Genomic DNA, 25,294 nt, shown 5'->3' on the forward strand with positions numbered 1-25,294 from the left:
CAATGACAAACCTACTGCAGCCTGAACTGGCCTGCTCCTGACTTCACCCCACATAGCTTGCAACATCCACGAGGCTGGGCACTGGGCCTGGGCTCCAGGAGGCAGCCTGGGGGCGGAAGGAGGGCTGGCAGAGCGCCCGAGGGCCAGCGGTGCTGGGCCACGTGCCAGATGCAGACAAGCACCTGCTCGGTACAAGCAGCGCTCCAGGCCCCGAGGGCTTCATGATGAGCAAGACAGGTTGACAGCAAGCATGCACGTGTGCGCACACAGACACATGCACACGCAGACATGTGCACACAGAGACACATATGCGTGCACATACTTGTGCAGACGCACAGAGACACGTGCACACACGTGCACACAGACACGTGTGTGCACACACGTATGCATGCACACAGAGACATGTGCACACACTCAATAGCCGTCACCCGAAACACTGCGGTCTCAGCACATCCAGGCCTGCTGTCTGTGGCTCTGGGACAGAAGCCACCCCTCTGTCTGCAGCCTCTGCTGGCGTTTGGGGGAAAAGGGATGGGAATACGGACCCAAGGGCAGGGAATGTGCCATGAGGGGGTGACCAGCAGCATCACCGTGGGGCCCGGGTTCACAGACGCTGCCTGGACGGCAGCCCAAGGCGAGGCAGCTGGCTGCATGCAGCATGGGCTGAGCTGCCCTCTATCCTCCTTGCAGGGTGACCGTGGCTTCGACGGCCTGGCTGGACTGCCCGGGGAGAAGGGCCACCGGGTGAGTGTCTCAGGTCCTGTCTGGAGGAGTTTCTCGGGTGGCCCTTCTGGGCAGCCTTAGGGCTCCTGTGGTGTTGGGTCTCTGCTAAACCAGCCTCCTGGGGGTGAGAGAGTGGACGTGGACCCGGGCGAGATGCCCCTAGGGGTGGAAGGTCAGCCCGGTCCGAGCTGATTTCTCACCTGCAGCCAGTCCGTCCATCGATGGGACACGGCAAGGGATGAGGTGCCCCCTGGGGAAACCTGCCCTGTTAGGGGACCCCCCCACACCTTAGGAAACCCAATGACTGCCATGTTGGGAGCCGCCGAGGACCTCTCACCCTCTAAAGGGGTGAAGACAGCAGGCAGGGCGGTCCCACGTGGCCGCCCTGAGGACGGGGCCGGGGTGTGCGCTGCGGCCCGGGTGGGGCTGCCTGCTGTCTCGCCCGGTTTGTGGGGTCGCCACGGGAGGCTCTGCGCAGCTCCTCGGGCGTTTCCCCCCTTACCTTTGGTGGAGACGGTGCCTCTTCCATGTTTCGGCACGTCTTGAACCCGGGGGCACACACACGTGCACACACATGTGCACACATGCGCACGCACACGGGCCTGTCGACGTTGTCAGCAGGGCTCAGCGGCGCATCGTGATGCACTGGGAAGTGCCTGTTGTGATTTGGCCAAAGCTGCTTCGCCGCGTTCTCAGCGGCCACATGGAAACCAGGGGCAGCACAGACCCCTCTCAGGGCCCGTCTGTTTCCCTGGCCGCTGAGCACGTACTGAGCACCGACTGTGTGCCAGGCCTGAGGCTGCAGGGCAGTGGCCGTTTCAGGGATGGCGCTGGGCTGGGGTGCGCCCCTGTTTCACGGAGAAGTTGGCAGATTGGTGTCCGAGGGCGCCCGCGTGTCCCCGGGTGCTGGTCTAGCAAACCCACCTGCAGAACACCTAGTCCCCGGGGGTGAGTCCTTGCAGCCACCTGTGCGCCCCATCACGTCAGCCGGCCCCGCCTCCGAAGGGTCCTCTGTGGCTCCGGGAAAGCCCTGGGAGGTGGCGTTGGGTTTCCAGTCTCGAAGGCAGAGAAGGATGAAGTGGGGGCTTGAGACCCACGCGTGCCTTCCTGGGCGGCTAACACTGACCTGCGTGGCTTCCTAGGGTGACCCCGGTCCTTCTGGCCCGCCGGGACTTCCAGGAGACGACGGAGAAAGGGTAAGTGTCTCGCTGTGTGTTGGCCACACCTGCCGCCCGACTCCTCAGTGAAAACTCCGCAAGATGCTGGGGGCAGCGACTGGCGGCCCGGGTGCGGAGAGTGGGCGGGGAAGAGGGCCCAGGGAGGGAGCCGCGGGAGTGGAGAGGCAGACGTTGACCTTGGCTGGCGTGCGGCGTCTGGGGGCGCTCTCCCCTGCCACGGGTCTCGGAAAGAGCTCCCGCAGCTCCAGGGGACGGGTGCCCCGGACAGCGCTCGGAAGGGGGCCAGGGAGCTGCTGAGCTCATGTCCCAGGGGCTGGGCTCAGGGGCTTGGTGGGGGGAGTGAGGTGGAGACAGCCCAGAAGACAACTGCCTTTGGCCCCGGAGCTGGGGGCAGAGCGAGGGGGCGGCCACCGTCTGAGGCCGGGGCCTGGGCTGGAGGCGGGCGCTCGGACGCGCTCTGCCCTGAGTCCCGATCTTCTCAGGTGAGTCTTGGTGGCGGCCGCGGGCTGAGCGCTGTCTGTAGGCTAAGTCGCAGCTGCCGCGCAGCAGAGAAGCGCGCAGTGTGGCTGTTGAAGCCCCTCCCGCTGAGCGCCCCAGCCTCTCAGACAACAGGGCGCTAGGTGTGCTTTAAGGAGAGGTGTAAGAGCGCTGGTGACCGGGGAGGAGAAGCGTCCGTCCCGACAGCTCTCGGGTGGCGCTGTCAGGGCACCGTCTCCCGTCCAGGCCTCAGCAGGGTGAGGGAGGAGAGAGGGGCCCTCTAGATGTCTGTGCTCCTGGGCCCAGAGGAGGCGTGTGCGCCTGCTGCACGGGCAGGCTCTGTGTGCACACCGCCGTTGGGGGGGGTGCCTGTGTGTGCATGCTCGTGCGTCTCTGTGTGTGCACACGGGCACGCGCGGCTCTGAGTGTGCGTGCGTGGGCGGTGGAGGGAGGGAGGGGCCGTGCCCTGACGGGGATGCAGTGGATGCACAGGCAGCTCCTGGGTGGCCCGGCCAAGCCAGGCAGCACTGCCTTCTAGAGCTGGAGGGAAAAGGCTCCTCTTGGGTCACTCCCCCAGCTGTGTCTAGGGCCCTGTGAGACGTTCTGTCTACCTGTTCGGCCTCATATCAGCTGTCGTCCGCTATCAGCTGTCTGTCTGTCTGTTCGACTGTCTATCTGTCCGACCGTCCATCTGTCCGTCCGTCTGTCCTTCTGTCTCTCTGTCTGCCTGTCCATCCGTTCATCTGTCTGTCCGTTCATCTATCCGTCTGTCCGTCCGTCTATCTCCTGGTCGACCGTCTGTCTCTGGCTGTCCTGTCACCCAGCACCTCTGTCTGGTCCTGTCTCCCTGTCACTCACCTCTGTCTTTCTCTGTCAGGGAACCAGGGATTGTTTCTGCCCAGCTTCCCCCTCACTGGAGCTGTGGTTTGGGGGCTCCTGAGTGTCTGGAGCCCCCAGACCCCCCTTTCCCCCGCAGCCCCCTGAGTGGGGACATTCTGGGCTCTTCCTGCTGGCCTGGGGACGGGTCACTCTGGACATGCTGCGGCTGCCCCCGGCTGGGGATCCCACGCAGATGAGGGAGAACCCTGTCTCTGCTGTCCAGGCTTTGCGGCTTGTCCCTGAATCCCTGCCTCTTTCTCCCCCAGGGTGACGACGGAGAAGCCGGGCCCCGAGGGCTGCCTGGGGAGCCCGTAAGTCTGCTGCCGAGATTCTGTTTCCTTGTTGGTGCTCGGGCCAGAATCGAGGGTTGGCTGGAGCCTAGATTGGAGAGGGGCTCAGCCTTGAGACAGACAAGTCTGGGGGCCTCCTGGGGGCGAAAGGGGGAGCACATGGGGAGGCAGAGGGACAACTCTGGGGCACCAGCCTGAGCCTTCACCGGGGGGTGAGCCCTGAGGCTCTACTGGGGCTCCAGGGTGCAGACGTGGTGGGTGTCCAGGGGCAGTCACAGGGCTGTCCCACCTTCTGACGACTACACTTTGCAAAGCCGGGGTCCTCCAGCAGCGTGCCCCTGCCCGGACGTCTGAAAGCTCTTCCCTGGGCTGACTTCTGTTTAGGGCCAGGGCAGATTTCCTCAGGACATTCATTGCTTTTCACTTACTACTTTCGAAATGTCTCGTTTTTGGTACCCACGTCAGCGCGGCCTGCGCAGCTGGAGATGTTAGTTGAGGAGGAGCATTGCAGACGCTGCAGGCAGGAGAGCCGGGGTCGCACTGCACGCCCACTTGGGACTGAATTACCCCCAGGCGTCTGATGAGCCGCTAAGGAGAAGCCGTCAGCGCGGCCCTCTCCCTGACGCGCGACCAGGCGATGCCTTTGGGGTTGCTAACTCCTGAGAAACGTCTGCGTGACTAGGTGTTAAAATAACAGATGAAACATTTAAGTGGCAATGAGTGGGGGAAGGGTTTCTCTTCTACTGGGTCCGAAAAGGTTGTGTCAAAAAACAGCACTGGAAACCACCAGGCCTGGTCACGGGCCCCGCCGTCCCCCGCAGGCGGGCTGGGTGGGAGGGGTCAGGAGGGGGCCCCCCGTGGCCGGCAGTGACCACTGGGTCACCTGTCACATCTTGGGAACCGACCTGGGATGGCGCTGCCTTGGGGCTGGACCCCCGACCTGCGCATGTGGGCACTTCCCACACGCGTGCACCTCCCGGCTGGGAGCAGCCACTGGGCTCCGGGCCGTAGTCCTCGTCTGGGAAAAGATCTGAGCTTCCAGCTCCATCTGCACGATGCGCCCCTCAGAGCGCTAACGCCTCCTGGCTCGGTCCTCCCTGCGTCCTCTGGTGTCAGAGATGCACTGGGATCACTGCTCGGAGGGGCAGAGAAGGAGCTGGACAGACTTCTCCCCGCAGCGCCTGGAACTGGCCTTGGCCGGCAGAGCTGCCTGCCCTGCGCTCGCTCCCTCTCCCCGAGGGCCCCCGCCCTCCCCTGTCGGAGCCCATCAGTTCTAGGCACCCTGCCTCCGATTCAGGAGCCTAGGCGGGGAACGGGGGTGGGGTGAGGAGAGGAAGCAGGCGAGCAGGGGGCGCCATCCACGCGCCCCGGGAGACTCGCGTCAGCAGCGCAGGCCCTGGGGAGGGCCCGAGCGGGGCTGCAGGGCTTGCTGGGGGCAGCGCAGGGCTGGGATTCCTCCGCGTCTGATTCCTCCCCTCTGCTCTTTCCTCCTGCAGGGGCCGCGTGGTCTGCTGGGGCCGAAGGGGCCCCCCGGCCCTCCTGGACCTCCTGTAAGTCCTTTGTGTGTCTGTCCCAACACACCCTCGTGACCCTGCCGCCCAGCCTGCGGCCCGCCCGGGGCCTGGACCGCGCCGACCGCTGTGCACCCCGCGAGCGCTAGCGTGAGGTGCCGAGGGGCTCTGAGGCTGGCCCGCAGGCGGAGGCCCCGCGGGCGTGGGCCTGCAGGTGGAGGCACGAGGCCGGGGGGCTTACTGTCCTTTCCCGCGGGCTGCCAGCCCTCCCCGCACGCGGAGCGCGCTGTCACGAGCGGTGACCAGGATGCCCGTGCTCCCCCTTGAGAGCACTTCCGGCAGCGTCTGTGAGCCTCGGAGGAGGAGGCAGGAGCCTGTGGTGCTGGCGGGGCCCCGTCCGAGGTGGCAGCTGCCCCACACGGCTCTGGGGCCTGGCCGCCCTGTGAACCCCCAGCTGCTCAGGGGTTTATCTGAGAGCAGGCCTCTCCCCTTCCCCGGAGGACGTGCTGCCTTCTGGCCTGTGGGCAGGGGCCACGCCGTGTTGAGCGGGGACTTCCTGTCGAGCTTTGTTGATTCTCAGTCTCTTTTGTTTCAACGTCACCCAGGGTGTGACAGGGATGGACGGCCAGCCAGGCCCGAAAGGCAACGTGGTAAGTCTGGGGGTCCGGGGCCCCGGCGCCCAGCTGCGTGGTGCTGTCTCCCCTGGGCTTGGCCCCAGCCCTGAGAGGCAGCAGCAGTGCCGCCAAGCCCAGATGGCAAGCGGGGGAGGGTGCAGGCCCCCAGGTGTGATGGCCTGTGGTCCTGCTCGCTGCGGCCGAAGCCTGCCCGGGCCAGCGCCCACCGGGAGAGAGGGCTCTGGGCCGGGTCTGTTACGGGCCCAGGAGACCTGGCCCCCACGATGATCTAGGCGTTTTCTGCTGAGTAGAACATTTCCTGGTCGTTCCTCAGAACCCGCTTCAGTGCCTTGTTTGTGTTTCCTGTAGGGTCCCCAGGGGGAGCCCGGGCCCCCAGGACAGCAGGGTAATCCGGGTGCCCAGGTGAGTGAGCCAGGCGGGCTCCCGGGTCGCAGGAGGTGCGGGTCTGCGGTCCGGGGCCCTGGGCACTGCCCCCTGCGGCCAGTCGGCCCGGAGGGTCAGCGCCCCGATGAGGGGAGGGTTGGGGGAAGATGGACAGGTGGCAGGGAGGGGTTCTGAGTCAACCAGTTCCCTGACCTTTCCTGTCACTCTTCCCCTCCCAGGGTCTTCCAGGCCCCCAGGGTGCAATCGGTCCTCCCGGAGAAAAGGTAGGTGGGCTGAGCCGGGCATGGGGCGCCTCCGCCTGCCTGCAGGGTGCCTCCCACCCCTGGGAGCATGAGGCCTGGGGTGTCAGGCCCGGGGCGCTGGTCCCCACCAGCTCGTGCTGTGCATCTGTCCTGCCCCAGAGGTGGGGCTGCTCGGCTCCCTGAGCAGGCACGCCGAGGGCACGCCCGTGGACCCCTCCCGCCCTCCTTCTCTAGCTGTGTCTAGGAGTTCCAGATTCAGAGACAAGAGCAGACAGGGGTGCTCAGTTAGATCTGAACTCTGTTCTTTGTCAGAAACTCACATTGAACTGGGCGTCTCGTTTTGTTGTCCTTTGTTTCGCTCCGTCTCGTTTTTGCTAAATTCGGCAACCCTAAATACATCCTCGTCACCCCCAAGTCCAAATGCTGAGGAGAGAACCAGATCCCGGGGGCTCTCGCAGGACGTGGGGCTCACCAGGGCACCAGGTGCCCCATTAACTCGGCACCTCAGGGGACCAGCAAAACGACTTGCCCAGGGGCGGTCCTCAGTCCATCGCAGCGCCCGGGGTTTGAGAACCACTTCTGTCCTCACTTGGCGGTGGTTTTGTTCCAAAATCAAAGCCCAAAGGCTCTGGAAATGGCAAAGGGTGGAGGCCCACGTCCTGGGGCACCGCAGGCGGCAGGAGGCGTCGCAGCCAGTGGGAGCGGGTTCCTCTGAGCATTCTTTTCAGCAAAGGCTCTTTGAGCAGGAATGTTGAAGAGTAGCTCCGGGGCCATGCAGAGAGGGTGGGTAGCCGAGGGGACCCCCATGGCGTCTGCTCACAGAGTGTCTGGTTTGTTCTAGGGTCCCCTGGGTAAGCCAGGTCTCCCAGGAATGCCCGGTGCTGACGGACCCCCGGTGAGTGCCCCTGCCCACCCACTTACGCCCAGGGAAGCCGGGCAGACACCTGCCCCTTGCTCTCGAGATGCGCACATGCACCCGGCCCCTGCCCATCCGCTGCGACCCCATCGGTGACGATGGCTCTGGTCGGGAGCCTGCTTGCTCAGTCATGGCTAGGTTTTGGACACGCTTCCGTGATGCATTTCAGTCACAGGGTGGTGCCTGCGTGAGGAGGCACTCGCGTCATCTGTCAGCGCTCAGCATGGGAACCAGCCTCACACGTGAAACTACACGGGGGGCCGGGGGGGCTCCCAGCCTCCGTGTGTATCGCCAGCACCGCGTGTATTTTTAGCGGTCACGCGCCGAGAGGGGTGTGAGTCACCAGCGCGCTTGCTGTGTGTGGGCCCACAGCTGTGGCGCCAAAGCAGGTGCCGTCCCAGAAGGAGGGTGTGGGTGACGGATCCACTCTGTGGCCAAGCGGCGTGGAGGGCGGGGGCGGGAGTGACGAACGCCGGGGTGGGGGGTGCGCCCGCGCGTGCACTGATCTGCACCTCCGCCGCCCCCTGTGTGAGCTCCTGGCGGGTTTTTTGTCTTTCGGTTATTTTTAGAGACTCCAAGGCGATGCCAGAGAGAGGGTGACATGAGCTAAATTGATTATTTCCGCACAGCTATTTTGCTCTTTTAATAACCTGTTGAAAACTAAGCGAGAGCGTTGAACATATCGACGGCTGACTGGTGGCTGTGTGGCCTAGGAGGGTCGGCTTCCATTTTCGTGGTTGGGAACGCTGAGGCCCCAGGGGTCACGGGGCACCGGCTGTCCTGTCTTTCCGTGAACTGGCAGGTGACAGTCACGCTCCTGCTTGAACTGCTGCGGGGGCCTCGGTCTCCCGGACCTTCTGGGAGTTTGGATACAAAGAGATGACTGTTGTGTGACACGTCAGCCACCTTCTTCCACTTAAATTTACACCAGTTACATTTTCCAAGTATAAAATAACGCATCTTGTCATGGAAAATTAGGAAGTAAGAGAAACAGCAACAAGATGAAAACCAGCTCTGGTCCCATCCCGTGGGGGAGCCCTTTGAGTAGGTGGTGTAGGGCCTCCGTGTCCTGGAGATCTGTCCCTCTTCTGCAAGACGTAGTGCCAGTGGGGTGTCTCCTGCGGGTCGTGGGGTCAGGGCTGGCGGGGCTCTGCAGGAAGGAGGGGTGCCCGCCCAGCCCCCACCTCCCTGGGATTCAGCCCAGATCCCGTCCCTGAGGTCCCTGAAGAGTCACCAGTTTCCTTTCAGAGTCTGTTGGGAAGGAGGAGCCTGGCCGCGAGCCAGTAGGTGCCCCTTACAGATTCTCCATTTCTCTTTCCCCGACTGTCACACGTACGAATCTGAGAGCTCAGAGTGAGTGTGGCCGAGCTGGGCCAACACTGAAGATGCTTACAGCAGAAGACCAAGAAGGGCCGTGGCCTGGGAGAGGCAGGGTGCCGGTCCTAGGGGAGTCAGGATGGAGGGGAAGACGTGGAATCCGCTCCCTGGGGCCGCGCAGTGCTGGTCAGCCCTAGAGAGAGGGTGTTTTCCCCTCATGTTGGTCTGGTTTTGCTCTTTGTTTGGGCTGAAGAAAGGAAGGAAGCTAGATTTCAAGGGCTTTGAGAAGGGCAAGGGGATTCAGCGCCGACTGGATGCGCTGGGAAGCACCGCTGAGTCATCCCGGCCCCCACGGCAGGACCTGGGCGACAGTCATGGTTCCCGGGAATGTTACAGGGCCAGGAAGGAGCAGATTCCCACAGACAGTGAGTGACATGAGAAAACACTCAGGACAGAATAGTAAATTCGAAATGCTCCTGCGCTGCCAGGGCGGCACAACACGCTCCGCGAAGCCAGGCGGGCGGAGAGCCATCCTGCCGGCGCCGCCAGCCGGGAGGTGATGGAGGGTTTTAATTTTCTCTCCACTCGCCTCATCGTCTCCCCTGAACGAGTGTTACTTTTTTAATCAGGAAAACTTCAAATGCAAAGAATTTAAGCTGTATTATTTTTCCATTTGTCTCCCACGAACATCTATTCTTTTTTTAATCAGAAAAATATCAACTATAAATAATTGAAGCTTTATTACTTTTCCGTCATAAAGCCAGGCTCATTAGCAAATCCTGGGGAAGAGCCAGCCGGCAGGCGGAGGGCGGGGACGCTGGCCTCTCGTGGGGGTGGGGGGCGCGCCTTACTTGAGTCCGTTTCCTCCCCATCTTTTTCTGCTCCAGCGCTGAGGCTGTGGGCGTTGGGCTCCCCCCTCCCCGCAAAGTTCCTGTCCCTGTTCGCACAACTTAAATGCATCTGGAGAGGTTTGGCCTCGATTCGGCCGCAGCCGTCAGGACGGGGACTGGCCCTTCTTCTCCCCTCCCTCCTGCCACGCGGTGGTCAGGCCTGCTGTTGTCTGCACCACGCGGTGAGGACGTCCACGTGGAGGGGTCAGCCCCCAGGGTGTCCCTGAGGCTTGCTCATCCCCTCCGTTCAGGAGAAAAGTTCTAGGTGATGGAAACAGTGTTAAGAGGCCCACAGAGAGCCCACGTGGCAGAGCGGGCAGGACTCCTCTCCCTCCCGGCCGCCCTGAGTCAGGATCCTCTCCTGGGCACCGACGGGGGGGCCCGCCCTGCCAGTGCGGGGTGCTGGCACCCACCATGGCCTCCTTCTGAAGGCAGCTGGCGGGCCGCGTGTCCCCTCCAGGCGCAGGCAGCAGGCAAGCTCCAACCGGGGCCTGCTTATGCTCGGGGGCTCCCCGAGGGCACCCCACCCTGCAGGGGGACTTCTCGACCCCCCCACTCGCGTTGCCACTACGGGAGGCTATTTGCCACGGCAGCAAATCCAGTCCGCGACTAATGACTACTGAGAAGCACGCACACAAATCAGCTATTCCACTCGGCAAAACGCGGGCCTCCCCCACACTGCTGTGCTCTGCAGGTGGAGTCCTAGAGCTTTTGAACGATCAGGCCGAAGGGCAGCCAACCCGCCCTCTCATTGTACAGTGAAGCATTAGAGGCCCAGAGAGGGCAGGTGACGCACCCAAGGTCACACAGCGGGTCGGGAGCGGAGTCAGGCCACGGTCGCCGCCCTGCCGGCATCCGCTCTGCACCACGCGGCCTCTCTTTACGGGAATCCTCGGCAGAGGAGTTGTTTTCCCAGACCGCGAATGCTTGCGTTTCTGCTTGTATCATCTGTGTTTGGCTCATGAACTCAAGGGCGCTGAACCTGGTGACCAGACTGGGTCAGGAAGTCAGAAGAAGTCAAGTTGCTGAGAGAGGAATTGGTTGGGGCCGGGCGGACGGGGCAGTGACCAGGGGGCCGTGGCCGGTTCCCCGGGCTCAGCTCTGCGTCTGTGAGTGGGCTGTGCGTCCCCCCTCGCCCCGCTTCTCTCTCCGCCTGTGTTGCCTGGGAGGGGGACTTGAAGCACCTGCACAAAGACCCAAGATGCGCTGGGGCCCAGCGGGTCTGCTCCCACCTCACTGTGCCTTGTTTGGCCCTGGATTCGGACTTGCCGGGTGCTCGTGAGCCAGCAAACACCCCCTGGTCCCCGTCCCCCCACCGCCCCAGGGCAGGCTGGGCCCTGGGCGGCACTGGTGCGCGGGGCGCCTAGAGCCCGTTGGTGGGCCTCTAACACATTCCCCTCTGCTGTTGCCGGGGCCTGGCCTGGTCCCCATCTTAAAGATGAAGCAGCCGAGGGTCGGGGCTGGAGGGCTCATCAGGGCCCCAGGCTGGGGGTGACTGAGCCGCTGGGGGAAGGGCGGGGAGGAGACTGGAGAGACCAGCTCAGATGCCCAGTTTTAGGAGGGGGGCTGCAGCGGGGCCGCAGGGGCAGGCTTGCTTCCTCGGTGACCGTGGGTTAACACCCGCCTTCTCTTTCCTGACAGGGGCACCCTGGCAAAGAAGGCCCTCCAGGAGAGAAGGGAAGCCAGGTGGGTGCTGGCCACAGCCTCGACCCCCGGTGTCGCCGGCAGGATGGGCAGGAGCTGGGCCCCTCGGCTCCGGGACACCTCGTTCAGGAGGAGGTTCCTCCCCCGTCCTCAGTCTTCATGAGCCACCTGTGGGCCCGCCTTCCCAGGGGGCTGGGCACAGCACAGCTCCTTCTGCGGGTCCGACCTGGAACATCCGCTCCGGGTGCTGGGGGCGGGCAGTTTTCTGGCTTGGGCCGGAGGGACCCAGGAATGGCCTGGATCTGACCCTGCACCATCCACCTGAGACGTGGCTAACAGCCTCCCCCTCTGGTTTCAGGGTCCTCCCGGCCCCCAAGGCCCGATCGGCTACCCTGGTCCCCGTGGAGTCAAGGTGAGATTCTCACAGCCTTGGGTCTTCCTGGAGGTCAAGTTTGGGCCTGGCACGGCTCTGCTGACTTCCGGGATTTGCTCTGTGCTCCCACCTCCCTCCCGCCCACGCTGGAGCAGCCCTGTCCTCCCAGCCCCGTGCATGGGAGGTTGGGTCCCTGGACGGTGGGCCTGAGCTGTGCGGGAGGGGCCGGTGGGGCCAGGAGGGGCTGCGGTGGAGCTGGGGACGCTCCCCAGTGCAGTGGGACCGCGTGGGCGACGTGACAGTGCCCGCCTGCAGGACAGGGCGGCACCCTTCTGCCCATGCTACTTTATTGTCACCACTGGTCAAGCGTCCGCTGCTCCCCGAGTCCCTCCAAGGCAGCAGGCGAAGAGCTAGGCGCCCTTCCCCGGGAAGCTGGGAATCGTTTGCTTCCACTGGGCCGTTGCGCATCCAGACGGAGAGTCTGCCCCACCGCTCACAGCCGAGCAGGCTGGGTTCTTGGAGGAGTTCGTGGGGGGTGCCCCTTTATTCGCAGTTGTGTTGAGAGGCTCCTGGAACCTCGTTAATGGGCAGAGCAATGTCCCAAACACAGCTCTGTCTGCTCCCCCGAGCCAGCTGGGCGTCCCTTGAGCTGTGCAGCTGAGTCCTCAGTGACGCTGCTCTCGAGACGTTTACACGGAGGGGAGGTACCCGGGGGTGCCCAGAAGCGCTCTTCTGTCTCGGGCGGGGATGTTTCAGGGTCTTCCACCTCCGACTTGCCACGCACAGAAAAGCCAGAGGGGGCCCTTTCCTTTATAACGACTGTAACTTGACGTGAAGGCTCACATAAGCGTGCGTGTATAAAAGCGTCTAGTTTACCCCGGGGGGTTGGCATGAGCACAGCCGTCCGCTCCTGAACCCCCGCCTACGTGGTTTCCGGTCCTTTGTACTTTCAAGCGTTTTTGCACATCTGGGGCACGCGGCTGCGCTGCGGTGTGGAGGGCGGAAAGCCAAGACCTCGGTTTTTAGTAACTTACCCCAAATTGCCCTTAAACTGATGCCTCAGTCAGGACTCAAACCCGGACTTGCTTATTCCTAACCAAGTGCCCCACCCTGACGCCACGGGGCCCCGATTTCCATTTCCCCGCATTGGGATGTCCCAAGGTCAAGGACAGAGGGGCCCCGGGTCGGGAGCCTTGGCTGGCGGCCTTCCCTGACGCAGGCTTTGCCCTCCCCGCCGCCCGGAGAGCTTACAATGGCGGTGATTCCGCAGCAGGGCTGGGTACCGAGCGCCACGCATGTTTACTTTACAAATTCCTGGAGCACAGAGAGCCCCCTGCAGCCACCATACATGGCCAAGTGCACGACGCGGCTTCCGTGAGCTGGAGCGGCGTCAGCTCCGAGACGCTGGCGGAGAATGCTCTTATCCTGTCAGTCTGATTAGAATTCGCCCTTGACACGAGCAATCCCGTTAGGCGGGGAAGCAGAGGGCGGAGGGAGCAGCAGGGCTGAACGCCATCTTCACTGGAGAAACAGGCTCTCGTCCCCTGTGCACTTGGAGACGTCGGCGGAGGCCACACCCTGATGGGCCGCAGGGGCAGCGATGGGGGGGGCGGGAGGCCCCGCCGTCACCAGAGACCGAGGTCCGTGGTGAGGGAGGCCTCGGCCTCCACCACCGGTGTCCTGCCTTCTGAGAAAGGAGCCCCTCTGTGCTCTGCGATTTCTCTGATCTTTAAGCATCCTCAGGGCGGCTCTGCAGGAAGCTAGGGGGTGTGCTGTCAACCCCTGCCCAGGGACTGGTGCTCCCTGGCCGGGCCAGGCGCTGGCACAGGGGTGAACCGGCTTGTCCTGCCCCGACGGTTCTCGGTCAGCAGGGAGCTGAGGCCCGTCCTGAGCAGCTGATGCAATGATGGCGGCGCTGGTGGTTGGTGCGGTGCCGTAGTAACTGACAGCACTGTGCCGTGTCGTCACGTGTGAACAATAATCGGGGAGAAGGGAGGTGCTGTCAGGAGCACGTGCTGTGTGCCAGCCACCGTCCCCAGGGCCTTGCCGGTGTTCCTCTCCCACCAGCCGTGACAAGAAGAGGGTGGTCATCACCCCCACTTCCCAAGTGAGCAGAAGTCTGCCAGAGGCCGCAGAACCGGTCTGCCTGACTCCAGAGCCCGAGCTCAGGCTGCGAGTCCCCAGACCTGGGAGAGACGGGACGTTTCCGGAGGAGGGCAGCGTGTCCGTGGGGGACACCCCACACACCCCCAGAGCTCTCCCTCTGAGATCCGAGATCCGGGACACAGGGAGGGAGCTTCTCTGGGAGGGGCGGTTAGGCGTGGTGCTCAGCCTTCCTTGGTGCCGGGGCCAGGCCCGTGTCTGGTGAGGCTCGCATTTATCTCTGCTGACCGCTCCTCTCTGTTTGCACAGGGGGCAGATGGCATCCGAGGTCTGAAGGGCACCAAGGGTGAGAAGGTGAGTGTCCCTCCTTCCCGCAGGGGCTGAGCCCGGAGTGGAGTTATGCCTGCTGGCCCCATGGGTGACAGCTCTCTGTTAACACCAGCTGAGGCCAGTGCCACCTCTGCTATTGAGGGGATGGGTACCACCCTGTGGGACAGACTACTCGTAGAAATCAAAGCACTGAGTGGGGGAGGACAGACGCTGGGAGCCATGGGTTCTGGGCTCTGCACCCCCCACCCAAGGCCAAGGCCCTGGCCCAGCTCAGCGTGCAGCCCCCACTCTGTGCAGACACCAGAGGGAGAGAGGGTACCCTCGCTCCCTCCCCACCAGCCACTCACAGGGCAGCTGGAGAACAGGTCCATTGAGTTGTTCGGGGTGGGGAGGGAGGGTCCTGAGGGCAAAGGGACCCTGGGTGCCGTCAGGACCACCAGCTGTATCAGGCGTGGACCCTTCCCTGTGGAATTTGTCATAGAGTGGCCACGCCGGACCAGGAGACACCAAAGCTGGACTGTCTTTGTGCCCCGGTCTCTGCTCTCCGCTGCTGCTTTATAAAAAAAGCAGGCGCTGTCTCGCATCCCTCTGGAGGGCGTCCAGAGCAAGGCAGACCCCCCAGCCAGCTTCTGAGTGACCCTCCTCGTTCCGGGGACCCCGGAAGCACTGGGCCTGAGGGCACGTCCACCTTGAGCACGCTGCTTCCTAAACGGAGCCCCTCGGGGTGGGAGACAAGCACGCTCCCTTCAGAGCAGGTGTGGTCCCCCTGGTAGGGTTATTTGCAGGCCCCTGCATCCCTGAATTCCTGTCCCACGGATCCCAGGACCTTTGTCCTGCGGAAGGTGGCTTCCCAGAGCCCCAGGCCTGCACACTGACCTCGTCATATTGTCCCTGAGCGGCGGACTGGGCTGCTGGACGGAATCCTGGTTGGGTTGCCAGGGGGACGCCTCTCAGTTTGTGGTTACTGTTCCGCGCAGAAGGCAGCCTGAGGCCATCCCAGGGGCCGGGGGTGGGGAACCATCTCCCTGGACTTGGGCCTTGTTTTGGCCACGGCCGATGAGCTGCGGGCACTGAGCGCCATGGATGAGGACAAGGGACCTGGCGCTGGCTGGGGAGGACCGAATTCACAGCGTCCCAGAAAGCTGCCCTGAGCTCCTGGCTGGTCCTGACGCTTCCGGCCTGGCTGGAAGAGGTCAGAGCACAGGGCCTGGAGGCTGAGAGGCTGGCACAGGCCTGGGCCCCTCCCCGGAGCCGAGCCGGCCAGTGCGAAGCCTCCGAGGGGGTCTTTGTCTGATTTTCTGGCTGGGGAAGTCCAGCCTGGGGACACGAGTGACCGCAGGCCACTGACATTTTGAATCCCCAAATTCACAAAAAGCACAAACGTGTGCAGCTTCCCCACGGAACGTGGGACTGCGCGGCCCAGAGCCGTGGGCCGCCTGCTTGGCCCCGGCCCAGCCCGGCCAGCAGGCCGGCGGTGCCCGTCCCTTCACGCTGCGAGGCCACCACAGCAGTCTGGCTCCTCTCGGGGGCTCTTCCGTCCAGCTCCCCCTCCCCAAGCGTTCGCGCGCCATCTGTTACTGGGCCTGCGGTGACGGGCGACGAGGCAAAGTTGCTCCAAGCAGCAGAGGCTGGAGGCCGGGTGCTGGGCCACCTCTGCCCGGCCGTGCAGAGCTTGCACTCAGGCCCGGCGAGTCCCGACAGCCAGGGCCACTACCCCTGCCTCCTCCGGAGGTGCAGCCGTCTGCGTCCGTCCACGCACGCCAGGGTCCACAGGAATGAGCCTCGCGAGGGCCCGGGACCCCGGGCATGCAGAGCCCTCGGCCCAGCGTGTCAGGCTCCGGGTGGGGGAGCTGAGGCTCTCTCTCTGGTCCCGTGTAGGGTGAAGACGGCTTTCCCGGCTTCAAAGGAGACATGGGCATCAAGGGTGACCGGGTGAGTTGGGGGAGGCGGGCGGGGGGAGCCGGCTGGGGCGCGGGGTGGGGCCGGCGCGGGCGGTGGGGGGCTGGGGGGCGGGGCTGGCAGGGGCGGTGGGGGGCGGGGGGGGGCGCGGGGGCGGGACCAACGGGGGCGTGGGGACTGCGGCATGGAAGGCCCTGCGCGGGGGCCACGGGGTAGCTTCCCGGAACAGAGGTGATGCCCCCTGGAGGTCCCTGGGCGCAGGTGGGCATGTTGTGAGCTGGGCGGTTGGCCTCTGGTGGTGTGCTCCTGCTAACAAAGTCAGCTGTGGTCACCTGGCCCCTCCGCCCCGTCCTTCCCTGCACAGGTGGCTCAGTGGGGGCTTTCTGTTTTCCTGGCCGCTACCCTGGTTTGTGGAGAAATTCTTTTGTCTCACAGAGGATGACTGGTGCCTGGGAGAGATGAAGGGGCTGCAGAAATGACCCACCTCCCCAGGGAGCGTGGCAGCCTGCCCAAGGCCGCCAGCTGGTCACTGGCAGGGCCACCTGGGGGCCTGGGGTCCCTGCCCAGCCCTCGGAGCGTCTGGCCCCCAAGCATCCGTCAGCTCCTGTTTCAGACCCCGCACAGCCCCGTGCTCTGGGACCTGCTGCTGGCTTATCTGAAGTCGCAACCACCGACTTGCTGCTTTAGTGCACATTTCTCTCGGCTCCAGAGGAGCTGCTGGGCGCTGCCGCCGGGTGGGGCGGGCCCACGCGGCAGGGGCCCGCAGGAAGCCGGTGGAGGTGTTTCCATATAAGTCAGGGGGGTGACGCAGAACACTTGAGAAGTTGGTTGGCGGGCCAGCCGCCTGCCGCCGCGGCGCACTGGGATGTGGAGTCCAGGGAGATGGAAAGGGACTCCCGCGCCGCCGGGGGCGCAGCTGTGGCGGCAGCTGCTCGCGCACCTGGACGGATGCTGGCGGCTGGAACCCGCTTGTCGCGCTGCTGCCCTGATTGTGCCCCCAGAGCAGGTCTGCTGGCGCCTTTTCAGGACATACCAGAAGCAGACATGTGGAGCTTTGTCCCACGCTGGAAAGGCAGAAGGGATCTGCGCCTCTAAATAAATAAAAGAGAGGGAGTGGTGTCCCAGTTTCGTTGCTGCTAAAGGCAGCCTTTCTAGAGCTTTCTCTGCGGTGAGGACGCCCACGTCTCAGGGGCCTCCTTCTGTCTGGCTGGTGAAAGCCCCTTTTATCCTTTCTTTCTGACAACTCGATGCACACACTGGGGCCATTTGAGGAGGGAGCCTTTTCAAAAGCCATCCCACAGTCGCTGGGGGAGCAAGTGTTCTCTGTCTCGACTTCCTCCGGAGGAGCTCCTGCCACTCATTTCCCAAGTGCTCAGTGGAAGTGGGAAGGGCTCGTTTGTTGAATGAGAAAAGCGCCTCTTAGGGACAGAGCGCTCGACCCGCAGACAAGTCGGAGCGGAAGGTTAAGGGACGCACGTTTCTGCTGGGGGGGTGGCGGGAGGGGGTGGCACAGCTGTCCCGCAGCTGCTCCTGGAACCCAGTGACCAGAGGAGGGCTGTCAGTCGGCAGAGAGGGCGGGGGTGGGGCACTGCTGCCCCCCCCCGCCCCCAAGGCCTCCTCTCTGGGCCCAGCCTTCCCTCCTGTCACTGCGGAGGTTGGATGAGGCGGTGTTTAGGCCTCGTGAGTCTCCTGGGTGCCGTGATGCCCCGGCTGCGGCCCCACCAGGCCTCATGGTCAGCTTTGATCCCTCCTGGGGCCCCGGGGGAGGAAGGTGGTCCCCCAGAGCACGGCGGTCCTGCTCTACCGGGAAGTGGCAGCTCAAAGCTGCGACCACCACCAGTGACTTCAGCCAAGGGGAGCTCGACTTGGAGAAGGCAGTCGGGAAGAGGAGAGTGTGACCTCGAGGGCGGCGGCTGCTCAGCAGAGCCCTGGTCTTGTCGGTGACACAGTGATGCTCTGTCTGCGTGGCAGGCTAGCAGCCCTGCGCACCCAGGCCTGGGGTCCGGCCCGACTCCCAGGCGGTGGGGTCAGTCCCACGGGGTGGAGACTGGGGGGTCCCCCTCACCTTCTCTTTCTGACCTGCAGGGGGAGATCGGCCCACCTGGTCCCAGGGGGGAAGACGGCCCTGAAGGCCCCAAGGGCCGTGGAGGTCCGAACGGTGACCCGGGCCCTCTGGGGCCCCCCGGGGAGAAGGTACGTGACTGCAGAACCCAGCACTTCCCGGGACGGGCATCCAGACGGTGACCCCGTCAGGCTGGTCCCAAGGTGGGGACTGGTGTGAGTCCTGACGCGCTTCCCGTCCCATTGGTCCTCCGGGCACTCTTGGCACCAAGTCCACTCCTGGAAGAGTCTCCTCCTCCCCCGCTGCTCACAAAGCTAGGGGCCGAGCCCGGCAGCCACGGGGCCGTCCTCCCACCAGCAGCAGCTCTCACACCTGTAGAAGGCTGCCCCGCCCTCGTCCTGGTCCCCACCCCCACTCTGGGCACCCCCAGCCCCGCACCACGCCGGCTCTCAGTGGCCCAGGCCCCGCCCCGCCCCGAGGCTGGAGCCCTTTCACAGAAGGACTGAGCGATGCCTCGCAGATGAGCACTTCCTTTTCATTCGGGCATTTGCTTCCCCCACCTTTGCTCCAGTGGCGATGTCCGTCCGCGTTCTTCTCAGAGCCTTTGCTTCAGACCAGACAAGGATTTTCGGGAGATGCCCTCCCGGAAGGACAGGCAGGGGTCCCCCGGAAACTGCACCCTCGTGCGGTGCCCCCGGCACGCGCTGGCGGCCTCTCTGCTCTGAGAAGTACCGCGCTGGCCGGGTGACACACCGCCTCTGTTTCCCCAGGGAAAACTCGGCGTCCCAGGGTTACCGGGTTACCCAGGACGACAAGGGCCGAAGGTAAGGTCCCACCGCGTCGGGTTTGACCAGCGACCCCTCCCCACCCCTCGCGCTGCCTCCCATTCACCATCTAGGCTGGCTGCTGTGACAAAGTAGGTGCCGCAGTTGCTGCCCCGCACACAGCCTTCTGCGCTAATGTGGCTGAGTCGGCAGGAGGCACATGGACAACTGGTCACGCCTTTCAGGGAAGGGGCCAGGCCCGCTGAGCCGTGGGGTGCGCATCTCAGGGTCCCCCCAGCCTCTGGCCCTGGGCGGGGGGCTTCATGCACTGGTTTCTCCACACCCACAGCCCCCGGACCTCTTTGCAGCTCTGATGCACTCTGGAGGTTCGAAGGTTACTTGCTCACAACTGAGTGTAAAGGAAAGACGAGGCCTCTCATAAGAAGCCGTGTTCTGCTTTAAGTGGAACAGCTCCTTAAGGCTTTGCGAATCATTTAGAGCATCGGGTTTTTTTCCCACCTTTTATTGTTCATGGTTCTTCCTTGAAGAATAACCAGCCGCCTGCACTGAAAATGTAATTCACAGCAGCAGAGAGCTGCTGTCTGTCTCGGGTTGTGCGGCGCACCCTGCCGGCCTCCGGCCTCGGGCCTCCGGGCTCCTGGCCGTGAGCGGAGGCCGGGGCCTGTGCGCTGGGCGGCCCCGCTCAGCGCGTCGTGCTCCCACCCGTCCCTCCTGGGGGTGCGGAGGCCCACACTCGGCGGGTGAGCCCACAGCCCGCACACAGGGGAGACAATTTGCTGTGAAGCGGGAGTTTTGCTCCGATTCTGACCGCGGTATGCTGAGCGTGGCGGCGACGTGGCCCCAGCCACACCGCTGTCCACTGTATTTGGATGAAGAGAGGCTGACAGACATGTTCTCCTGTGACTCACATGTCCCTTTGGGAGGGGGAGGGAACATAGGTCAAGTTCAGGCAGCTTCTTGGAAGGACGAGGGCAGTGCTGTGAGGCTGCCGGGGCAGTCTGGGAGGTCTTTGGTGGGGACCGGAGGCAGCAGGCCCGCATGGGGAGTGCCGGGCGCCTGAGCTGAGCGCCCAGGCGTTCCCGCCATGAAGCTGCGGTCTCCTGTTTGGATTGGCAGGATGGCCAAACTCAGCCCCCACAAGAAGTTCAAGGTTGGGATATTGGTAAACTTTTCGTGGCCTAAGCCCACGTCCAGGTCAGGATTTTAAGTCGCTCAGACCAGAGGCCTGAAGACAGTAAGCTCCTCCGGGGGCAGGTGACACGCTCCAGACAGCGTCCCGGGGCGCTCACGTAGGACGTGTTTGGATATTCGCCCCGCCAGAGCCTTCAGGGCGTCTCGGCCTGTGTGCGCCTTGCAGAGCCCTGGAGTCAGCGAGGCGGGTGACACCACGCTCAGCGTGCCCGTCTGTGCTCACTGCCGGCTCTGTGAGCGCTGTGCTTTATTTAGAAGTGTTCTTGGGTGGCAACGAAACATGCAACAAGGCGCAGAAAACAAAGGTCGTAAATGTGAGATTCACACGTCATCTCGGTCAGTCTCAGTAGCACACATTCCATTTTCTTCCAAAACACAGTGTTCTGTTCTGCAGACACGAGTGTGCGGAGGGGGGGAGGTGAGAGGGAGAACGGGAAGCAAGGCGGAGGTCCGGTTCTGGTGCTCAGACTCGGAGCCTGTGGACGCTGGGGGAACACTTACTGAGTAGATGGGTGGGTGGCTGGGTGGCTGGATGGATATGATGGGCAGGTGGATGGATGTTTGGATGGATGGGCATATAGGTGGGTGGATGAAGGTGAGTGATGGGTGGATGGGTGGGTGGTGGGTAGAGGGTAGGACTTGTGTCCGAGGCTGTGAACTCTTAACAGCCTCCCCCTCCGACTGGCATAGGCAGTGCAGCCCACCCTCCCAGTCAGGCCCTCATGCATCTTCCCTAATTAACTCTCTTCCAGGGTTCCATCGGCTTTCCTGGATTTCCTGGCGCCAATGGAGAGAAGGGCGGCAGGGTAAGGACGGCCTGGGCTCCGCTCGGCGGCGTCTTCTGCCGCCTCGGTACTTAGCGGGTCTCTTGCCAATACATCGTGTTTATTTCTCACCCACTTTGCTCCCAAAACTGCTTCCGGAGCGGCTGACCTTAAGCCTTTAGCACCGAGCAGTGGTCACTCTGGGCGCACTGAGCTGGGGGGCAGAAGCCAGAGAGGACGCAGGGCTTTCGCACACCCACCGCGAGCCCAGCGGCTCCTCCAGGTCGTTCGCGAGACCCAGACTCTCCTCTTTCTGCCCAAGTGACTTTTCCTCTAGGCGGGTTTTAAAGGAAGGAGGAAAAGGAGTTTCACCCTGTGTCTCACGGACCAAATTCAAGACGTATCGCTGGTCCGAACTCAAGACACTCCCCGTCGTCCTGGGGCACCTGCCAGGTGCACACGCTTTGCCTCTAACCAATGTTGTCGTCGTGAATAAAGCTGATCTGAGGACCAGGCTGGGGGACCCGTGCCCCCCACCCCTTCTGAGTCCCTGCCAGCCCAGGCCTTGCCGCGGGAGCCTCGCTGGACGCTGCTGAGGGAAATCACGGGAGGCTGTCCGAGCGCTGCCGCTCGGTAAACAGGATGGAAAGGGTCACCTTGGGCCTCTGGGCTCTGAGCCGACCTCGTCCACCGGCGTGTCTGCAGTGGGACCCTGGACCGCGGGAGAACTGTGGCTCCTGCACGTGCCCGGTCCGTTCCCCTCGGCCCCGAGCTGGCTGTCCCAGCACGGACGGACGGGCCGCGCCTCCTCAGGGCGCCCACTCCAAAATGATGTTACCACGGCTAAGCCGAGACAGCGCGGTGTCTTGAAAACAGGGAGGAAGACTCCAGGCCATCCAGAAATCTCCGTAAACAAGCGTGCCTGCCAGAGTCGGACGAGAGAAGGGTGGGGACTTCTCTGAGTGCAGGTCGCCTGCGTGAACACAGGGAGACCAGTGTGTGTGTACCTGTACCTGTATCTGGACGTGTCTGCATGCGATTACTCACGCCTGTGTCGTCTGTGTCATGCCTGTGTCAGTACTGGTGTCCTCCTCCATCTGTCTGTCCTCTACCGCCCACCTGTCTGTCTGCTCTCTCTGTATCTGTACCTGTCCCCGTGTCTGCCTGTCCGTCCGACCAGACATCTGTCTGTCTGTCTGGTTCCTCCTTGCAGGGACAGTCTGACTGGTGCTTTGGGGAAAGGCTGCCACTCGTGAGAAGGGGTCCAGGGTCTGGTACACGTGGAAATGCAGGGAAACAGGGCGGACACCCCTGTGCTGGTGGGGAGCCCAGGGCCTTCCACACCGCGTTGCCGTGGTCGTGATGGTCAACAGGGGGTCATGGGACATGGCCACAGCCCCTTTCCCCTGAGGAGCTGGCCCCGGACAGAGGCCATCAGGGTCTTGCGGAGCAGCGGAGGCCTGGCTGTGGCCTGGGGGGCCAGCACCCTGGTCCCAGCTCTGCTCCCCTCTCCTGCCCTCCTGCGTCTCAGCCTCCCTGCCCCCGAGCTGAGCAGTTGGACAGGTGCCTGGGGGCCCTGCCCCCACGGGCCACTGCTCCAGCGTCAGCGCTGTGGGTCACCAGGGGCACCGCCGAGAACGGGTGGCTGGAAAGCAGGAGGGCCTGGAACCAGGAGGCTCGCCCTGCCCTGCAGTCCCCAGGGACGTTGGTCCCAGGGGCGTGGTTAAGTCTGGACACGCCCAGGAAACGTCTGCTTTGGGATTTGCAGAGATTTTTGAGCTGCACGTGGCCGTGTCATGGATGCAGTGGCCACGACAGTGGGTATGGCCGCTGGCGTTTAGCGGGAAGAGAGATGGCAAAACTCGCCCACTCTCGGAGAAGGGAGTGGTGGGCGGTGGCCCATGTGACCACAGTGCTGTCCACTCCTTGTGGGAGAAACGCCTGGGGCGCCTTGCAGGTGCTGGGGGCGCAGAAGCCGGCGGAGGACGGGGAACCCAGGGAGCAGTGGCTGGTCTGGTCCCTGGGGGGGTCCGAGGTCACCCGCTCACAGCGAGCAAGTTAGAGCTGCAGCTTTACGTGCATGTGCTGACAGACGGACGAGACCCCAGGCTGAGACCCTGACCCACCCATTACTTGGCTGAGGGCTCCCCACATCCCTGCACCCAGCAGGGGACCCTGGAGGTCCAAGCTCAGCACCTGCGGCACGTCTGCCCGCCCTCCCCTCCCGAGCGGCAGGCACCTTTATTCTGGAACCCTCCCCACGGAGGGAAGGAGGAGGTCAGCTCAGCCTTCCTGTCCTGGACCCCAGATCCCCCCTGAGTTCTCTGCAGACGCCTCCCCTCCAGGCTGTCTGCTCAGGAGCAGCTCGCGTCTGGGCTCGGAGGCCCGAGTGGGCGAGGACCCTGAGGAATTGGGGGCTGTGTCCTGGGACGGTGACCCCGCAGTCCTGCCTGCCCGGTGGTTTTGAACTTCGGCGTCGACGCCGGCCCTGCTCTCTCGTCCTTGGCAAACCGACTTGTAGGCTCATTCATGTCACTGTCCTTCTGTTCATTCAAGCACGTTCATCTCACACCTGCTCGGCACCCACTCCGGAGGCTCTGCTAGCCCTAGGGACGTTCAGGGGAAGCCCAGCCCCGCCTCGGGGCTCACCTTGCAGGCACAGAGATGGCGGGGGGACACGGCAGAAAGTGAAGCTGTGTTGAAGTGGGCGGCGGTGTGGGCAGGACGGGCAGGGAGGGGTTCACAGAAGGCTGGCTTTAGGAAAGGGTCAGGGCCGGCCTGGAGGAGGAGGCCTGGGAGGGGCAGGGGTGGAGGGCAACACCCCGGTGTGGAGGTGGAGGCAGTGGAGGGGCCGTGTCCCCCGGATTCACAGCATCCCTGGGGAGCACCTGACCAAAGGTGCCGGCCATGTTTGAAGCCTCAGCTGAGAATGCCGAATGGGACCTGCTGCTGTTTGGATGGCAACGTGGGAACGGCGAGGCAGGTGGTGAGACGAGACACAGGAGTTCTGGGCCCCGGGGCTGGGGATCCCCGATCCTGCTCCACTGACTGGGATCAGGAAGGCTCAGGGGCTGACCACTGAGGGGCCCAGAGCGTGGAGGTCAGACTCCAGCCTCCCGTGCCTGGGGGCCCTGCATCCCCATCTTCAGGGGACTCTTGGACAAAGGCTGGAGATGACGAACAGAAGCGAAGTCCAGTCAAGACCAGCCGGGCCCCCTGCCCAGCTCCCCTGGGAGCCCCTCGCCCCCGCTGGCACCATCAGGGAAGCCAGTCGCCTCTGCTTTGTGATCTGCCCGGCGCGGTCGCTCTTCCGCCCCAGCGCTCGGAGGAGCCCCCCAGGGGTGCGCTGGCATGGCCTTCCCCACCTCCCCTTGGCTTTGGGCTTCAGAGGGACTGGGGTCGTTTGGAGAGAGCGCACTCACTTCTACAGCAAGCGCCCCTAAAGCCCGCGTGATGCCCCGTCCCCGGGGACCCTGCCGCCCGGAGAGGGCGCCCCGCGGCAGCACTCACAGCGGAGGAGGAAGGACGGGAGCATCTCACTGGAGCCAGAGCCGAACCTGGCAGTCAGGGGAGGCCTCCTGGGGGCGGTCACAGTCCTGTCACGTGAGCAAAGTGATGCTCCGTCACTGTCACTGGCCTGCACCACAGGCCAAGGTGGGGTCCCGGCCAGCTCTGCCCAGGAAGAGCCAGCCCCGTAGAAACACCACTGGCAACCGGAGGCCCCTCCCGCCAGCGCTGGGCCCCTCGGCCCGAGAGCGAGGCCAGCGCTGAGGCGGCCGGGCACCCCCGAGGGGCTGCGAGGACAGGCACTCACAGGGGACTCGCTGAGCAGGCTGTGGAGGGGCGTCTTCTGCTCAACAGCATCAAGTCACCACGACGCGAAACTCGGCTCGTTTACAAGGAACGGGACCACAAGGCGCCCCCTGGGGGCCAGACGGAGCCGGGGGCCGAGGCGCTCGTTCACCCCCCGGCGGCGCCAGCGCACAGCTAGTTGAGGTCGGAGCCAAGAGCGCTCTGGCTGCGGGAGCAGAGCCGCGACCCAGGTCATGGCGTGTGACGGGGGCTGGGCGTGAGGCAGAGGGCCAGCTGGGCCGTCCGCAAGCACCGGCAGCTCACCCGGGTGGCCTGGTGTCTGCACTGCTGAAAGCTTGTCATCTGAAGAAAGCAGATGTTTCATTAATTTTTGTATGCAAATATTTATTCGAGGCCAAAAGATATTGCCACGTAATTAAAGCAGGGAGACTGGAGTGCATTGTTAACGTGAGTGCAGCGTAATTACCTCGTCATCATAAACGGTTTTATTAAATCCGTTTCAAAATGGATGACTCTTGAAAGCAGCTTTGATTTTGGCGGCCAGTGAATGAAAGATGGTGAGAGGAAATGTGTCAGGTGGCCTCCGTCACCACAGATCCATCTCGGGCTTTATCGTTAGAAACCAGGAGAAAAAAAAAATTCCGGGAGATGAATTGAGACGTGGTGGAGATGGAGCAGCCGTGCTCCATCCACGACTCCTGTCCTGTGTGCTGCAGGTGAACTGCGTTTACCTCTCTGCTTTGGAGAAAAAAATGTTTTCCCTGGTTTGGAAAATGCAAAACAACAACAGGAAAGAAAGAGTCTAAACTCTATTAGAAGGGAAGCAAATGAGTCTGGGACGTATGATTTATGTATTAAATTGCACGTTTGCTTGTCTGCGCGGCCCTG

At 63.5% G+C, this 25,294-nt stretch overlaps 1 protein-coding gene across 2 annotated transcripts in view; it reads left to right on the forward strand.

The window, feature by feature from the left end:
- The window catches only part of COL5A1 (collagen type V alpha 1 chain), a 146,827-nt gene that overhangs the window by 84,696 nt on the left and 36,837 nt on the right, over nt 1–25,294 (forward strand). For both annotated transcript variants that reach the window (XM_072960518.1, XM_072960520.1), the window contains exons 18-32: nt 691–744; nt 1,866–1,919; nt 3,524–3,568; nt 5,044–5,097; nt 5,664–5,708; nt 6,042–6,095; nt 6,296–6,340; nt 7,161–7,214; nt 11,084–11,128; nt 11,445–11,498; nt 13,872–13,916; nt 15,771–15,824; nt 17,877–17,984; nt 18,624–18,677; nt 20,582–20,635. In XM_072960518.1, coding sequence (XP_072816619.1) covers nt 691–744; nt 1,866–1,919; nt 3,524–3,568; nt 5,044–5,097; nt 5,664–5,708; nt 6,042–6,095; nt 6,296–6,340; nt 7,161–7,214; nt 11,084–11,128; nt 11,445–11,498; nt 13,872–13,916; nt 15,771–15,824; nt 17,877–17,984; nt 18,624–18,677; nt 20,582–20,635 — 819 coding nt within the window. The remainder of the gene's footprint in view (nt 1–690; nt 745–1,865; nt 1,920–3,523; nt 3,569–5,043; nt 5,098–5,663; nt 5,709–6,041; nt 6,096–6,295; nt 6,341–7,160; nt 7,215–11,083; nt 11,129–11,444; nt 11,499–13,871; nt 13,917–15,770; nt 15,825–17,876; nt 17,985–18,623; nt 18,678–20,581; nt 20,636–25,294) is intronic.

The sequence above is a fragment of the Vicugna pacos genome, chromosome 4, assembly GCF_048564905.1.
Source record: "Vicugna pacos chromosome 4, VicPac4, whole genome shotgun sequence".
Taxonomy (NCBI): Eukaryota; Metazoa; Chordata; class Mammalia; order Artiodactyla; family Camelidae; genus Vicugna; species Vicugna pacos.